Source organism: Panthera tigris, chromosome C2 (assembly GCF_018350195.1).
Source record: "Panthera tigris isolate Pti1 chromosome C2, P.tigris_Pti1_mat1.1, whole genome shotgun sequence".
NCBI classification, from domain to species: Eukaryota; Metazoa; Chordata; class Mammalia; order Carnivora; family Felidae; genus Panthera; species Panthera tigris.
The window spans coordinates 113,308,357-113,325,412 of record NC_056668.1 but is presented as its reverse complement, the minus strand read 5'-3'; the positions used below and the strand labels follow the sequence as shown (position 1 = coordinate 113,325,412).

General features: G+C 36.4%; 1 protein-coding gene across 4 annotated transcripts in view; it reads left to right on the top strand.

Annotated features, from left to right (window-relative positions):
- The window catches only part of RNF13 (ring finger protein 13), a 163,250-nt gene that overhangs the window by 88,036 nt on the left and 58,158 nt on the right, over positions 1 to 17,056 (top strand). For 3 of the 4 annotated variants that reach the window (XM_007086312.3, XM_007086310.3, XM_042999141.1), the window contains exons 5-6: positions 7,325 to 7,412; positions 14,231 to 14,321. In XM_007086312.3, coding sequence (XP_007086374.1) covers positions 7,325 to 7,412; positions 14,231 to 14,321 — 179 coding nt within the window. Of the gene's footprint in view, positions 1 to 7,324; positions 7,423 to 14,230; positions 14,322 to 17,056 lie in introns of all 4 variants that reach the window. The other variant, XM_042999142.1, reaches the window with a different exon arrangement.

The following is a 17,056-nucleotide window of genomic DNA, read 5'->3' as shown; positions in this document are numbered from 1 at the left end:
CTGGAAATTTCCCTCTAAATCATATTTTTATTCTGAATGAATTACTCACTCTGACATATTTCAGTACATTCTTTCAGCTTCCTAGTTAAAATAAATCACCTTTTTACATTTAGAATAAAATGTTGAAATAATCAACTAAACTTAAGGTTGTATTATCATAAAAATTAGAGAATATATTTAAAATTGACTACCATTTTGAATCAAATATCTTTTGTCCATCACTTGAAGGCAGATGTTCTCAGAAACACTGGGCAGCTACAATAAGTGTATGGTATTCATGGAATATTACCTGTCTTTCTGAAGTAATCTTGGTTTTGAGCTCACCTTTTCCCTGTTGTTCAAGTGTTACAAATTATTCTTCATGCAAAAAGAATACTATAATTCAGATAAAGACTTGAGTCTTTTATTTGAAATGCATTTCAGATAAAAAAAAATACTGTTGTTACAAGTGTCTCTTATTTTACATGACCATCTGGACTGCTGTCTGATACAATAATTGAGTTCTTTTCAAGGTCCTTTCCCATGAAGGAAAGTCAGCTCTGTTGAATTTTTACAATTCTTGCAGGTATATAGCTTAGAGATATACACAGGTCTGCTTCTTTGTAGTGTCTCCTCTAAGAGGAAAAACAAAGTACACTTAGTTCACGTATAGATGTTAAAGGGGTTTGAAGACCGTAGGAAATGTAAAACTGTGAATGGGTTACGTTTTATTACAAGTTTATTTATTTATTTATTTTTTTTTTAATTTTACTGTTTTAATTTACATCCAAATTAGTTAGCATATAGTGCAACAATGATTTCAGGAGTAGATTCCCTAATGCCCGCTACCCATTTAGCCCATCCCCCCTCCCACAACCTCTCCAGTAACCCTCTGTTTTTTTCTCCATATTTAAGAGTCTCATGTTTTTTCCCCCTTCCTGTTTTTATATTATTTTTGCTTCCCTTCCCTTATGTTCATCTGTTTTATCTCATATGAATGAAGTCATATGATATTTGTCTTTCTCTGACTGACTAATTTCACTTAGCATAATACCCTCCAGTTCCATCCGCGTAGTTCCAAACGCCAAGATTTCATTCTTTTTGATTGCCAAGTAATACTCCATTGTATATATGTACCACATGTTCTTTATCCATTCATCCATCCATGGACATTTGGGCTCTTCCTATACTTTGGCTATTGTTGATAGTGCTGCTATAAACATTGGGGTGCACGTGTCCCTTCGAAACAGCATACCTGTATCCCTTGGATGAATACCCAGTAGTGAAATTTCTGGGTCGTAGGGTAGTTCTAGTTTTAATTTTTTGAGGAACATCCATACTGTTTTCCAGAGTGGCTGCCCCAGTTTTCATTCCCACCAGCAGGGCAGAAGAGATCCTCTTTCTCTGCATCCTTGCCAACATCTGTTGTTGCCTGAGTTGTTAATGTTAGCCATTCTGACAGGTGTGAGGTGGTATCTCATTGTGGTTTTGATTTGTATTTCCCTGATGATGAGTGATGTGGAGCATTTTTTCATGTGTCGGCCATCTGGATGTCTTCTTGGGAGAAGTGTCTTTTCATGTCTTTTGCCCATTTCTTCACTGGATTATTTGTTTTTTGGGTGTTGAGTTTGGTAAGTTCTTTATAGATTTTGTATGCTAACCCTTTATCTGATATGTCATTTGCAAATATCTTCTCCCATTCTGCTGGTTGCCTTTTAGTTTTGCTGATTGTTTCCTTCGCTGTGCAGAAGCTTTTTATTTTGATGAGGTCCCAGTAGTTCATTTTTGCTTTTGTTTCCCTTGCCTCTGGAGACGTGTTGAGTAAGAAGTTGCTGTGGCCAAGATCAAAGAAGTTTTTGCCTGCTTTCTCCTTGAGGATTTTGGTGGCTTCCTGTCTTACATTTAGGTCTTTCGTCCATTTTGAGTTTATTTTTGTGTACGGTTAAGAAAGTGGTCCAGGTTCATTCTTCTGCATATCGCTGTCCAGTTTTCCCATCACCACTTGCTGAAGAGACTGTCTTTATTCCATTGGATAGTCCTTCCTACTTTGTCAAAGATTAGTTGGCCATAGGTTTGTGGGTCCATTTCTGGGTTCTCTAATCTGTTCCATTGATCTGAGTGTCTGTTATTATGTCAATACCATACTGTCTTGATGATTACAGCTTGAAGTCCGGGATTGTGATGCCTCCTGCTTTGGGTTTCTTTTTCAAGATTGCTCTGGCTATTCGGGGTCTTATCTGGTTCCATGCAAATTTTAGGCTTATTTGTTCTAGCTTTGTGAAGAATGCTGGTGTTATTTTGATAGGGTAATTATTTATTTTTAACACCAGGTGGGTAGATTTATTTCAAATATTTGTTGAATGAATGAGTGAATTAATGTTGAAAATCTTTAAATTTTTATCTCATCTTAATCTGTTTTATCTACCTAGAAAAAATTCTATATATAGAAACCTTGCTACCTCTCAGATTTAGTGTGCTCAGAGTCATTCCTTTCTTTGTCCTTATGAAAACAACCTGCACTTATCAGCTTTCCTATTTTTGGTTAAGTGCGTCCCCCAAGTTTCCTAGGTTCAAAAATTAGGTTATGAAGAGGAATAAAAGATAGCATTCATTCATATCATTGCCATCATTCTATTTTCTTTCATATCATTTCCATCATTCTATTATTCTGCCTTGTCACAGCAGCCCTGAGTCTTCAGTTTTTCCTTTCCGGATCAATCTCAGTATACCAAATTGTTCTAAAATACTGCCTTAGCCATGTCAACCCCTTATTCACTTGCCTTATGTAAACGCTTGACAGAGTAGACCCCTTATCTGTTTTTCTGAATGGTCTTTAAGGTACTACACAATCTGTCCCCTTTTTTTCTCTCTTCTCACCTCTGAGTCTCCTAGAGCAACAGTAAAAATCAATAGTAATGACAATAATCATAGCTAGCACTTATTTAATATGTGCCAGGTGCTGTTTAAGCACTATTTTAAGTGCTTGGTTGTCTAAGTTTGTACAGCTCGCATATGACAGAGTCAGAATTTGAAGCCTGGTAATCTCGTTCCAAGAGTTTATAATTTTAATTCCTCTGCTGCTCTTCCTTTCAGTGACATTCTTCTTTGTTTAGTAATGTCAACTCTTTGTTTTATTTTGTTTTGTTTTTAATAGGCTTTGCTAGATCCTGACTTCTGTTATTTTTCTTTTCTTTCATATGAGAAATTTCCCCCAACTCTTTTCTACTGTTAGCTCAAATCTTCTCTCTTTATTAAAGTGTCATACAGTCCCATAAAATCTGCCATAGGTGTTTCAGCCTACACCTTTTTCCCCCTCTGTTTCCACAAACTCTATTACAATATTTTAGCACTTTTTTTATTTGGCCCACAAGATTTTACAATCATGGTGTCTGAGTTTTGATGCTTTCTTAGTTTACTTCCTCTTCCCAGACACTTGTAAAATGTTAAGTGAGATTAATTGTTCTGTTTCTCCTCCCAAGTCATTGGAAATCCCATGCTTCTCTGTGTAATCAGAAAAAAGTATATTCACATCTCAGCTCTGCCTAAGTGTGATCTTAGGGCAGTTTCATTTACCTATTTTTCCTCATTTCCAAAATACTATGTAGAGTTGTGTTAGGTATTAGAGATAGTATATATAAAGCACTAGCATATAGAGGTTTCCTTTATTGATTATAGCTTTTAGTCTGCAGCCTGTTATGTGTATTCCATCAACAGTTTCCCCCAACTTCTCATGCCTTTGTGTCCCATAAAAGATCTCTACCTATGATCTTGACAGCTCAATCAATTCTTCTTACAAGGCTTATTTTATTAGTGTCAGTATTACGAATTTGTCCAGTCTGGAAATAAGATGGACTATTGTGTCATTTCCAGGGTTCCTCTTATTTATTTATTTTGAGAGTGGGGTTGGGGGGCAGAGAGGGAGGGAGAGAGAGAATCCCTAGCAGGTTCCACGCTGTCAGTGCAGAGCCTGACATGCAGCTCACTCTCATGAGCTGTGAGACCGTAACCTGAACTGAAATCAAAAGATGGACGCTTAACCAACCGAGCCACCCAGGTGCCCCTCCAGGGTTCCTTTTTTAGAACCTGTCTTATTGAAGGCTCTTCCATTGGCAGTCTGCTATCTTCTGACATACTGGCTACTTATAATAACAAGTCAGCAGTCCCATATTTCTTCAAAACTCTTCGGTAGGTGCCACCTGGCCATCATAATTTAGTTGCAGCTAGTTTGTTGATTGGATGTAAAATATTTACAGTATTCACCACAATTTCAGCTTAACAGCTCTGATCAATCAGTCTTCTTAAAAAGGCAGATTGGCAATACAATTCAGAAGGCTTTTGACTGAAATTCTCAGTTTTGATGTCTCTTGGAATTTAGGTTTGTTCACCGTGCATGCTTTTTATTCATGAATCTTTGAGTCCTTTGCCTCCATCTGACACCATGTGTTTGAGGTTGCATTTTATGAATGTGAAACTTTGCACATGTTTACTAAATGATTTAGGTTTTATTTTTGCCTTGTGTTCTTAAAAATACCAGCTGCTGCTTAGTTAAAAATGTAATGTAATTTGACTGACGCATGAGTTTTGAGGTTCATAAACATGGATGTATTTTCCTTGTTTGTATTCATAAGTCTGTGGTTCCATATGTAATATGTTTCTTGATTTAATTTTAATACTTTATTTTAGAGATAAATAAAAACAATAACAAAAGCCTTGGGGAAACATGTTTCTATTTTTTGGAATTCACACTTGTACGTTCAAAATTCCTCCGCATTTTAGTGGTTTTCTAAGTTTTCTGTTTCAGGAATTTTATTATTTTGTTAGCAGAGAACAGCTTTTGATATTGATATAATACTGTATTTATGGAAACAATTGCATTTTGAATGTGTGAAAGAAACATTTCTCCTCATTTGCTCCATGCAATTTTAAGAACCTAATGACTAGATTTAGTTATACATATAGCAGATTGTTGTAAATCCAATAATTTATTTTGGTGGTTCTTAACAATTTGAGGGTCAGAAAACCTTTTGTAAAATTGATGATTGCTTTGTCCCTTCTAACCGCAAAAGTTCACACGGAAATTTAAGGACCCCATGAAGGGTTTTTTTCAAAATGGGATAGTACATGTATATGTAAATATAATGTAAGGCACTATATAAGATCTTTAAGAAAAATGTAAAAAAATTTATATAAATACTCTAAGCGGGGAGGAATTATGTGGGTGCTTGAAAAAAAACATGCAGAATAGGGCATTGAACAGGCAGGCTTCATGGAAATCATGGAATTTTAAGGCCTGATTCAGAAGACAAAACCTTATTCCTAGCAGAGATAATAGTGTGAGCAGATAGAGAGGCAAGAAAATACTTGACCTGTTTGGATATCCGTGAGTATTGAGATCTCTTTGAGGATAGTGATGGTTTCTGATTCACCTTTTGAGTTCTGCATTGTGTCGCACAGTACCTTATGTAGTTTTATTATGTGAACTCAAATACTTACTGAGTTGAACTTCTTTTACTCTTTTTTTTTTTTAACAGAGAAGCTTTTTTTTTTTTTTTAAATGTTTATTTATTTATTGAGGAGGGAGGAGCAGAGAGAGAGGGAGAGAGAGAGAATCCCAAGGAGGCTCCCCGCTGCCAGTGCAGAACCCAATGCAGGGCTCAAACCCATGCATGAACAGGAAGACCATAACCTGAACCAAAGTCAGATGCTCAACCGACTGAGCCACCCAGGCGCCCCCTTTTTTACTCTTTATTATGGCTCCTGAGACCTCTTTTCTGCGTGTCCTATCATGTTGTATCTTTGCTCACAAATATATATTTTGCAGAGAAACAAGCTAATACATGCAATTTCAATGACTGTGTGCATTAATTGGCTTTAAAAAGAAAGCCAAACTTGTTTTTTTATTAGAAAAGAACAGCTTTTGATATGAATTTTATATTTCTTAAATTGTATCTCTGGGAACAGTTGTTCTTGGATGTGTGCAAGAAACATTTCTCCTCAGTTACTTGGCTAGCTTTTGGGGAACAGTTAAAATGGCCATTGAAGCATCAAATAAACTAATAGCAACCCCAGCCAACTCTACTTTTGTTTAAGTGAAATCTACATGAAGTCTTGCCTGCTATGGTAATATAATGAATAGATTAATATATAAGTAGTAAATAAGAAATAAGATTTAGAAACTAATAATCTTTCCTAAGAGTATTTTTCTTTCCCCTTGAAACAGCGGCAGTATCTATGGGGAAGAAGCTTTAAAGCTAGCATTTTCTCAATTTTAATTGGGTAACAAAATCTGCTTAAAAATGGACACAAACAAACAAAAAAAACCTTTCTTATTATTGACATTTTCTTGCAGGACTACAGAACATTCCTTGTAACAGTTTTGTCGGCTGGTTAATTTTCTTGCTGTATTCCTAACGTTAGAGCAGTACTACCTGTGTTGGTGAACTGTTTATGCTATTTTAATTAGTTTCTTAAACTGTCTCTGCTTGGGGTACTAAGATGGCTCAGACTCTTGAGTTAGGTCAGGTCATGATCTCATAGTTCTTGGGATCGAACCCTGCTTTAGGCTCTGTGCTGACAGCATGGTGTCTGCTTGGGATTCTCTCTCTGCCTCTCCGCTCTTCGTCTGCTCACGAATGCGCATTCTCCCCCCCCCCTCAAAATAAATAAGCTTAAAAAAAAGAGCTCTGCCTAATTTCCTCTCTTGTGTTTGTAATGTTAAAATGTGGGCTATTAATTAGAGCGTATATTTTATACATTTACTCATTCAAGTAATGTTTAGTGAGTGCCTATTCTGTGAGGCTATTTTGCAGGTGCTATAGAGGCTGTAAAGATGAATAAAATATTGATTCCTCAAGGCAATCTTATCTCCTGAAGATTGGTTGTTTTGTTTTTTTTTTTTTCAGTGGTAGGATAAAATTATTCTGATTAATCCACATGAGGAAAAATAATTTGTCCAAGTTTATCCCACTAGTAAGCAGCAGAGGTCGATTTCAATGCTCAAGGGCTGATGACTCTGGAGCCTGAGCATAGCAAGTCTCTACGTATTAGCACTAGACAGGTTTATTGCTTTGGATCTTTCTAGTATTTGAGCTTGTATCTCTGTTTTTTATTTGTTTCTCATTCATTTAGTGCCATTAACGAAGTCAAGAAGATGTCTAAAGTCATTGATAATCAATTGTAAAACATGTTCTATTTCAAGAACATATTTGAGATCCATTCTTACATAGATAGATACATAATCTAGTCCTAGACACATAGTACAGACTTGCTAATTTATGTTGAAGTTGAGTGACTGTATGACAATGCACTCTCTTCCTCCTATCATGATTGTTTTTCTGACCTGCAGGTTTTAAATGCACAGAGAGCAGGATACAAAGCAGCCATAGTTCACAATGTTGACTCTGATGACCTCATTAGCATGGGATCCAACGACAGTAAGTACAGGTATCACTTTTCTTCTCTCCTGTTTGACAGATCTTTTGAAACTAAAACTTAAGATTTTTTTCTTCACATTTTCTGTTCAAAAAGCAAATTTCTTTTCTATCAGAAAAGTAACTCTCATCTTAACCCTGTTGGGACAGTTTTATTCATATTGAAGTGAACTTGACTTGTTCTTTTCCAAATAGTTGTTTCATTTTCTTTTACCTTTGTGTTTCATTGTAGAAGATGTGTTGATATTTTGGCAAAAACCAAAGGAAAACCAAAGCTTTAAATAGAGATAAACATGCTGAGTTAAGGCTTCCATAGAAGGATTTTTGTGATTTATTTAGAGATTCACAATATTAAGTGGATATACTAAGTAGCTGCTACATTCTTGTAAAATTTCAAAGCTACATACCTGGGCTTTCTTACACAACTTACAATAAGTTGGTTATTAGTTTCTTAATATACAGTGACATGCCTATAGCTTTTTATTCAAAATAGGAATGTTTTCTCTTATTCTCGACTAAATATTATCTTGTAGGGAAAATGAGCCAATTTTAACCAAATAACTGGCTTTAATCTGAGATTTTTAAGCTGTATGCTTTCACTTAATTTGGTGAGAGTGATAAAGGTATCTTTTGTTATGTTAATGATATGACTTTTGGACTCCACCTAAGGAGGGTGCCTGGTAGGCTGGAAAACCAACCATTTGATAAGAGAATTGGAGCTCTCAGTCCCATCTCTCTGATCTCTGGGGAGAGGCAAGGGACTGGAGGTTGAATAGATCTCCAGTGGCCAATGGTTTAATCAGTCATGTCTGTGTAATGAAGCCTCCATAAAACCCAAAACGACAGGGTTCAGAGAGCATCTAGGTTGGTAAACATGTGGAGATTTGGGGAGAGTTCCATGCCTGGAAGAGTGTACCCTTCCCACATACCTTGCCCTATGCATTTCTTCCATGTGGCTCTTCCTGAATTACATTCTTTCATAATAAACTGCTATCTAGTAAGTAGATAATTTCTCTGGGCTCCATGAGGCACTCTAACAAATTCATTAGACCCAAGGAAGGGGTTGTCACTGGAACCTCTAATCGGTAGATCAAAAGCACAGATGATAATCTGGACTTACAACTGGTGTCTGAATGGGTGGGGGCTTTTTGTGAGACTAAATCTTTAACCTGTGGAATCAGATGCTATCTCCAGGTAGATAATGTCAGAATTGAGTTGAGTTGTTTGATGGTGTGGGGAAGAGCCCCCACATACACATTGGAAATTGGGTTCAAAACCCAAAACACACCGCCAACATTCATGATTAAGTATTTTATTTTTGTTTTTCTTCTAGCACATAACCATAATACCTCTGGCTACTAAATGCCATTGAGTCTCATATGCAAGAAAGAGCTTGGAGCAAAGAGCAGACATAAAGCTATGGACTGATATCCTACGTTGGAATATCTTTAAGACTTTAAATAATTAGATCCTTAATAGGAATCTATTTTTGGAGTCCTTGACTAAAAAAATATTTTTATAGCTTAAGATAGTATTTGTTGTTATTGTTTGAGTAGAACCCTCTTCCTTCTTACCCCTGGTAATCTGAGGCAAAAGCTACAATTTCTAGAAAGTAAAACTTGGTGGGGCATGTGGGTAGCTCAGTCATTTGAGCGCCCAACTTCGGCTCAGGTCATGATCTCATGGTTCATGAGTTTGAGCCTTGTGTTGGGCTCTGTGCTGATAGCTCAGAGCCTGGAGCCTACTTCGGATTCTGTGTCTACCTCTCTCCCTGTGCCTCTACTACTAATGCTCTGTCAATCTCTGTCTCAAAAATAAGTAAACATTAGGAAAAAAAGTAAAACTTGGTAATAATTTCCTTCATTAATTTCTATATATATTTAAAATTATTATTTAATATCCTAGCTGATTAAATCATTATGATGCATGAAGAACTCTTAAGAGATTCTAGCATTTCACAAAACATTTGATAGTCACTGCTTGAGAATTAAAGGAATTGATGAAGGTATTTTACTTACCAAATAAACTGTTGGCACTGCAGATTTGACACAACGTTCTTCTCCTTAAAACAAAACAAAACAAAAAACAAAAACCAGGTCAGTAGCTTTTGTTACCTGTATATTTTGCTAGCAAAATGTAAAGCATAAATACTCCAGAAATAGGTATGAATTTAAATTCACATCATGAAGCTTCCATTTGTATTAGCTATATAGCTTTGAGCAAGGGACTTACTCTTTGTGTGTTTTGCTAAAGTCCTGAGCCTAGTGTTTATGAGTCCTGAAGACCTGCTTAAGGTCTTGTTTGGGTTAAACAGATTAATATTTGTAAACTATTTAGTCTTTTTACAGGTTTTCTTTTTTTTTTTTTTATTAATTTTTGTAAAAATATTTATTTATTTTTGAGAAAGAGACATTGTGAGACAGGGAGGGGCAGAGAAAGAGAGAGAGGGAGACACAGAATCCAAAACAGGCTCTAGGCTCTGAGCTGTCAGCACAGAGGCCGTCGTGGGGCTCCAACTCAGGAACTGTGAGATCATGACCTGAGCCAAAGTTGGATGCTTAACTGATAACACCTGTTTTTCCCTTTGTACTACCGTAAACTTTTTTGTGGTAATCATGCCAGTTCCTAAGGAAAAATGTGCTAAATGTTAAAAGTAGCACATAACCAAGTAATCTTGCTGTTGCCATGGAAATGTTCCACCTGAGCTATTATATATCAAAGATTGGTCAGAATTTTGGTTCTTGACTTTATTGCTTGAATTTATTTTGCTCCATCCTTGGGAATGTGTGTTTTGGACATTGCATATATCCAAAAACAAATGTTGTAAAAAAGACCTTTACCACTTTCATCTTTGCTATTACTTAGTAGAGGAAAGGAAAGCATGGCTTCATTAAAAGGGACATGTATCAGGGCGCCTGGGTGGCTCAGTTGGTTAAGCATCCAGCTTGGGCTCAGGTCACGATCTTGTGGTTCATGGGTTTGAGCCCCACATCGGGTTCTGTGCTGACTGACAGTTCAGAGCCTGGAGCCTGCTTCGGATTCCGTGTCTCCCTCTCTCTCTCTGCCCCTCCCCAACTTGTGCTCTGTCTCTCAAAAATAAATAAATGTTACCCAAAAAAAGAGGATATGTATCTGTCCCCCCTTTTAAAGGCTTAGTCTGTAGCCACAAAGAATATTGCACATGTTCTCCTAAGAGCAGACATTCTAGTATCTAAAAACAAAAGGAAGTTTTAAAAGCCCCTTGCTACAGACATTTCACACAAAGAATTTGTTTTTATTTCAGCTAGAACATAGGATGGGTTCGCTCAGTGGAGCCAATACGTTTGTCACTGTTAAGAGGAGACAGAATGTGATGGGGAAAACACCCAATCACAGAAGCGGGATTTATTCTTCTAGGTTAGTTGATATGTGAACTAGCCTGTGCCTTTGGGAAAGTTACCTTAACCTTTTAAACCCTTTACTTTCCTCTGTAAAAGTGTGAATAATTTTAATTCTTATTTGACCTGACAAGGTAGTGAAGATCATATAAAAGCAGGCATATGAGAAAACCCATGCCATGGCAGAGTTGCAAGAGCCTAGGTTAGGAGGCAGAGCCTCAAGTTTGAGTCTTGGCTATGCAAATTCCTAATTATATTACCAGGGCAAGTTATCAATATGTCCGAGTTTGTTTCTTCTCCTCTTTTCCTTGCTGTCTTCCTTCAACAAGTAGTTTTTGACAGTGTACTCCTCAGGTATTGTTTTAGGCACTGTGACTACAGCAGGGAATAATACAGTTTAAGGCTCTGCTCTCATATGTTTCATTGATGTAGCAGAATGCAGCATTTAACAGTGTGGCTTCTGGGTACTGCCTGCCAGGGTTTGAACTGCAGCTGGACTACCTTCTAGCTATGCAATCTTGCGTATGTTACTTTACATCTCTGTCCCTCACTTCTTTGATCTGTAAAATGGGAATGATAACAGTACTTCACTCATTGGGTTGTTGTTGAAGATTGAATGAATTCAGATGTATAAACCATCTAGAAGACTCCTGCTTTTTAGCAATCATGTAGTGGTTACTTAGCTATTACCTAATAATTATATTATTGTATATTCATTATAAATTATATAATAGCAGCAAAATAATAAACCTTTAGTGGTTATTCAGCCGTTATCATTACTGCTGTTATTACATTCTAGGGTGGGAGAGAGGAAATGAACACAAAATCAGAGATATGCTGCATGTCAAGTAGTGATAAGTGCTTTAAAGAAAATCCTGTCAGGCTGAAGGGATGTAGCACGGCAAGGACTAGAGAGTGGCCGTTTTAGATAGGGTGGTCGGACAAGGCTTTTATGAGGCTTTGACATTTGCATTAGGTCTACAGTGAGAGGCTGAGCCATGCAGATTTCTGGAGTAGTGTTCCAAGGAAAGGGAACAGCAAGAAAATGCAAAGCTTAAAGATAAAGCATCTTTGGTGTTTTCAAGATGTGGCAGAAAGCCACCTTGGCTGGAGTAGAGTGAACAAGGCAGAGAGAATGGCAGAGGATGAGGTTAGAGAAGGGGGTATTTATAGAACTTCGGAATTTGTTCTGTGTAAACAGAGGTTTGAAGTGATCTTTTACTTTATAAAGCATTTAAAAAATTATTTATGTGTGTGTGTGTGTGTGTTTACTTGTATTAGAGAGAGAGAGACGGGGGAGAGAGACAGAGACAGAGACAGACAGTGCGTGAGCAGGGGAGGGGCACAGAAAGACAGACGAATCTGAAGCAGACTCCAGACTGAGTTGTCCGCACAGAGCCTGATGCAGGCTCACCAGCTACCAGCCCTGAGATCATGAGGTAAGCCTAAGTCGGACACTGAGCCATTCAGCCCCTGATCTTTTATTTTAAAAGGATCACTTTGGATCTCTTTGGAGAACAGATTGAAGGTGAAAGGTGGGCAGGAGTGCCTAGGAAGAGACCAGTCAGAATGTTGCCAGAGGTGATGGTGATCTGGAGTATTAGAAGTGACTGATAAGAGGTGATAGAATTATGGATATATTTTGAAGTTGATAGGATTTGATAGAAGGAATAGGGAAAGGGAGGAGTCAAGAATGATTCCAAGATGCTCAGCCTGAGAAACTAGGTGAATACCAAATGTTGTTTACCCAGATGAAAAGGACTAGGTAGGAGTAGAGCTGATTGAAAGGAAAGAGACTTTGAGAGTTCTGTTCGAGAAACATTGTTTGAAACACCTATTAGCTAATCAAGTGGAGATATTGAACAGGCAGTTGGATATATGAATCTGGAGAGGTTGGGGCTGGCCATTTAAATTATCATTTGTCTATGATACCATGATAATACTATCTGCAATGTATACTTCAGTATTGTTTTGTGGATTAGAATTAAAATTTAGTGTTTTTAAAAGTATTTTGTGAACTAGAACATGTTACGGTTTTGTTTTCTGTAGATAAATAATGTTGCAAAGTCTCCAAGATGGCTATTCATATTTGCATACATTCCCCTCTTCTTCTGACTAAAAGGAGGAACTTTTTACATCTCTTTAGATATGATAACTCAAAGAAGTTATATCACTTCTAATAATTATTGACATGACAGGATATCTGAGGTGTATCATTGAGTGAAAAAAAGCTTATACTTTTTTCCATTATTATATGATCCCATTGATACAAAAAAATAAAATTTTTATTGATCCCACTGATATAAAAATAGTGATTAAATATTCCTTTATCAACCATTTAGGTTCCTACCCTCCTGGGGCTTATATGGGTATGTGTATGTGTGAGAGAGAGAGAGAGAGAGAGAGAGAGAGAATGGGAATGATGGGAATGTGTGGAGCGAATGACTATATTTGCATAAAACAATAATCTAGGAGTGAAAAATGTACTTGTTGAAACTTATAGAACTTTATCACTTCAAATAGAACCTTTGTCTTTAGGTGGGAAGGATTATAGTTGGTTTTGGTTTTCTTCTGGTGTCCTCCCCACCCCCCCCCTTTTTAAAAATAAATAACAAATGTGTGTGTGTTTTTTTAAAGGAAATGTAGAACAAAGTTATTGTGAAAATGTAATGGAAACAAATGGACTTTCTCTAAAGCCAGATTTGTTAAATTAACTCACAGCTAAAAATAAGACTGCTTTTTCTGTTGTAACTTTAAGAGGATCTTCCTGAGTAATGGGTAATTTTTCAAACTTCTCTTCCGTTGGCATTTGATTTTGGTTTTGCAATATAGGTATGAGTCCAGTTTGTTAACACACCAAACAAAACAAAGCTTTCCAGTGAACTCCAGGCTTAGGAGGAAGTAGAAATTTACCCAGCTTTCCTATTTTATGCCCTTTCTCAACTCCTGTCAGCCCTTCACTCTGGAAAGTCATAGATGTGTGGTGTCATTTTTGAGACTTATGTAAAGTGGTCTTTTCTTACATTTTTTGGCCTATACCTCTCCTGGGAATGGGTATGTAAAAAAAGCTTTTTTACTTTTTCATTTAGGAATTATTTGTGGAAAGAAAACTTAAAATATTTTCTTCCTTTTGTAAGAGTTAATTGTGTCTAAAGAGGAATAAATTGAAAGGAAATATTAAAAATGATTATCCCAATCTTCATGGGACTATTGAGGTAGTAGGTAATGTATGTATGCAGAATGTTAGCTTTTGTTATTGCAAATGTAATAGTATTTCTCAACCACTGAGATTGATGATGGTATAAATCTGCAATCAGGAATATCGACCAGTTTGAATTTATTGTAATTGTTTCCAGTTATGTTTGCTGCTATTATGAAGACAGTAAAGTTGATTGTACACTGAGTATGGGCTTTTAAGAATAATTTTATTATTATTTTATACAGTTGATGTGCTAAAGAAAATTGACATTCCATCTGTCTTTATTGGGGAGTCATCAGCTAATTCCCTGAAAGATGAATTCACATATGAAAAAGGGTAAGTAATGGATATGAAAAATAATCATGTAGCTTAAAATTCTCCTTTATATTAGGGTAGAACTATGTTAGTTATAACCAAGGTTGTGTTTTAAAATGAACTCTATTGTGCTAAATTAAGTTCTCTCTTAAGTCATAATGATTATAAGACTTTAGTATAATAATTTCTCTGTGCATTATTACATATTGAAAATATGCTCACTCTAGAGAGCCTAAGGTACTCATGTTGCTAAAAAGATAAAACTTTCCCTTTTATCATTTAATCAAACCATTGGTATTTAGAAACAATGTGATTTATATTTATCATTAGACATTTGTAGTTTATTAAAAAGAGATTTGTTATTTTATAAACACAGTCCAAAACAGTGTGTTATTGACTTGGTTTTTATAAAGGCATAAAGTTTGTTTTCAAGTTTAAAAGGTTTCATTTGGAATAAAACCTTCTGTATGGAATTTCTACCACAAATCCCATTATGAGGGTAACACAACCTTTTTTTTTACTTCCCAAATTCTTTTTTAATTTAATTTTTTATTTTTTTAAATTTACATCCAAATTAGTTAGCATACAGTGCAACAATGATTTCAGGAGTAGATTCCTTAATGCCCTTTACCCATTTAGCCCATTCCCCCTCCCACAGCCCCTCCCGTAACCCTCAGCTTATTCTCCATATTTATGAGTCTCTTCTGTTTTGTCCCCCTCTCTGTTTTTATATTATTTTTGCTTCCCTTATGTTCATCTGTTTTGTCTCTTAAAGTCCTCATATGAGTGAAATCATATGATTTTTGTCTTTCTCGGACTGACTAATTTCACTTAGCATAATACCCTCCAGTTCCATCCACGTAATTGCAAATGGCAAGATTTCATTCTTTTTGATCGCTGAGAAATATTCCTTTGTATATATATATACCACATCTTCTTTCTCCATTCATCTGTCGATGGACATTGGGCTCTTTCCATACTTTGGCTATTGTGGATAGTGCTGGTATAAACACTGGGGTGCACGTGTCCCTTCGAAACCACACACCTGTATCCCTTGGATAAATGCCTAGTAGTGCAATTGCTGGGTTGTAGGGTGGTTCTATTTTTAATTTTTTGAGGAACCTCCATACTGTTTCTGAGAGTGGCTGCATCAGCTTGCATTCCCAGTAACACAACCTTTTGAAACTAAGGCACAGGTATTTCATCTAATATAGAAAGCATTGCAGTTAGCACTTCAGAGCTGCTTCTGTGGAACATACAATAGGCAGGAATAGGCTTTTGACGAAGAACAATAATAACAATATTAGTAATAAAAGCAGTAATGTTTATTGAGTACTTAGCAAGTGCCAGCACTCGTGAAAGCAAGACTTTTACATTTGTTATCCATTTAATCTTTACAGCAACCCTCTAGAGGTTGTTATTATCTCTTATTCTCTACATTTTCCAAAAGAGAAAACTGGCAAAATAAAATCCAATCCTGATTATTTAGGTGGGAAAATCCACCAACATTTGAGTTAGAAAATACATAAAAAGAAGAGGGAAAGTTTTTCTATTGCTGTTTTTGGCATTTTCCCCATGCAGTTTTGATATTTAAAATATTGTTCACATATTACAGTCTCAGAACATCTATTTTAAGGTCAGGAACATAATTTTGGATGTTGTGTTAAAAATAGTTATACAAGGCGTGCCTGGATGGCTTGGTCTGGCAAGCGTCCGACTTTGTTTCAGGTCATGACCTCATGGTTCGTGAGTTCAAGTCCTGCAGGTCAAGTTCTGCACTGTCAGTGCAGAGCCTATTTGGGATTCTCTCTTTCTCCCTTTCTCTTTGCCCTTCCCCCACTCACTCTCTCCCAAAATAAGTAACTTTTAAAAACAAATTATGCAAGATGCTATTTTGTCAGCTGTGTTTGTTAAGTTAGTAGAGGGGAGAACTAATACTTTTACCTCAATATTGTTCCCTCTTTTAGAAAAATTCTGTATACTTTAATATGTACCATAAAGTCTTTTTTAGTTTTAGTTATAAAATCATGACTTTTTAAATTAAAAAGTAATATATACATGCTAGTAAAGCATGGAAAAATTCAGAAATATAAAGCATCAAAATGAAAGTCCCGATGAAGCTATTCTCTAACAACAGCAGCTACTGTTTAAAAAATGTTAAACTTTTCCCGTATTTGAATACTCACATTGTTACATGATGATGTGCTTATAAAATAGAATGTACAATACATAGTATTTTGTTTTTTAAATTTAAAAAAAAAATTTTTTTTTTTTCTTTTGAGAGAGACAGAGACAGAATGCGAGTGGGTTGGGGCAGAGCGAGAGGGAGGCACAGAATCTGAAGCAGGCTCCAGGCTCCGAGCTGTCAGCACAGAGCCCGACGTGGGGCTCGAACCCACAAGCTGTGAGATCATGACCTGAGCTAAAGTCAGACACTCAACCGACTGAGCCACCCAGGTGCCCCTACATAGTATTTTATAGCATGCTTTATTTACATAATATTTAGACCCTTCCATGGTATCATAAGCCCACAGAATCCCTTAACTTAACTTGTGGGACAGATGTCTTGTGGGGGATTTTTAGAAGTTAAGTACCGTTCCAAATAGAGTTTGAGGCAGCCTCCCATAATCAAACAAATTATATACATACATCTGCAATGAATGCATGAGTATTTTATCAGCTCATGTTGACTGTCAGATGAATTGCCAACATGATTTTTTTTAAGTATTTATTTATCTTGAGAGAGAAAGAACATG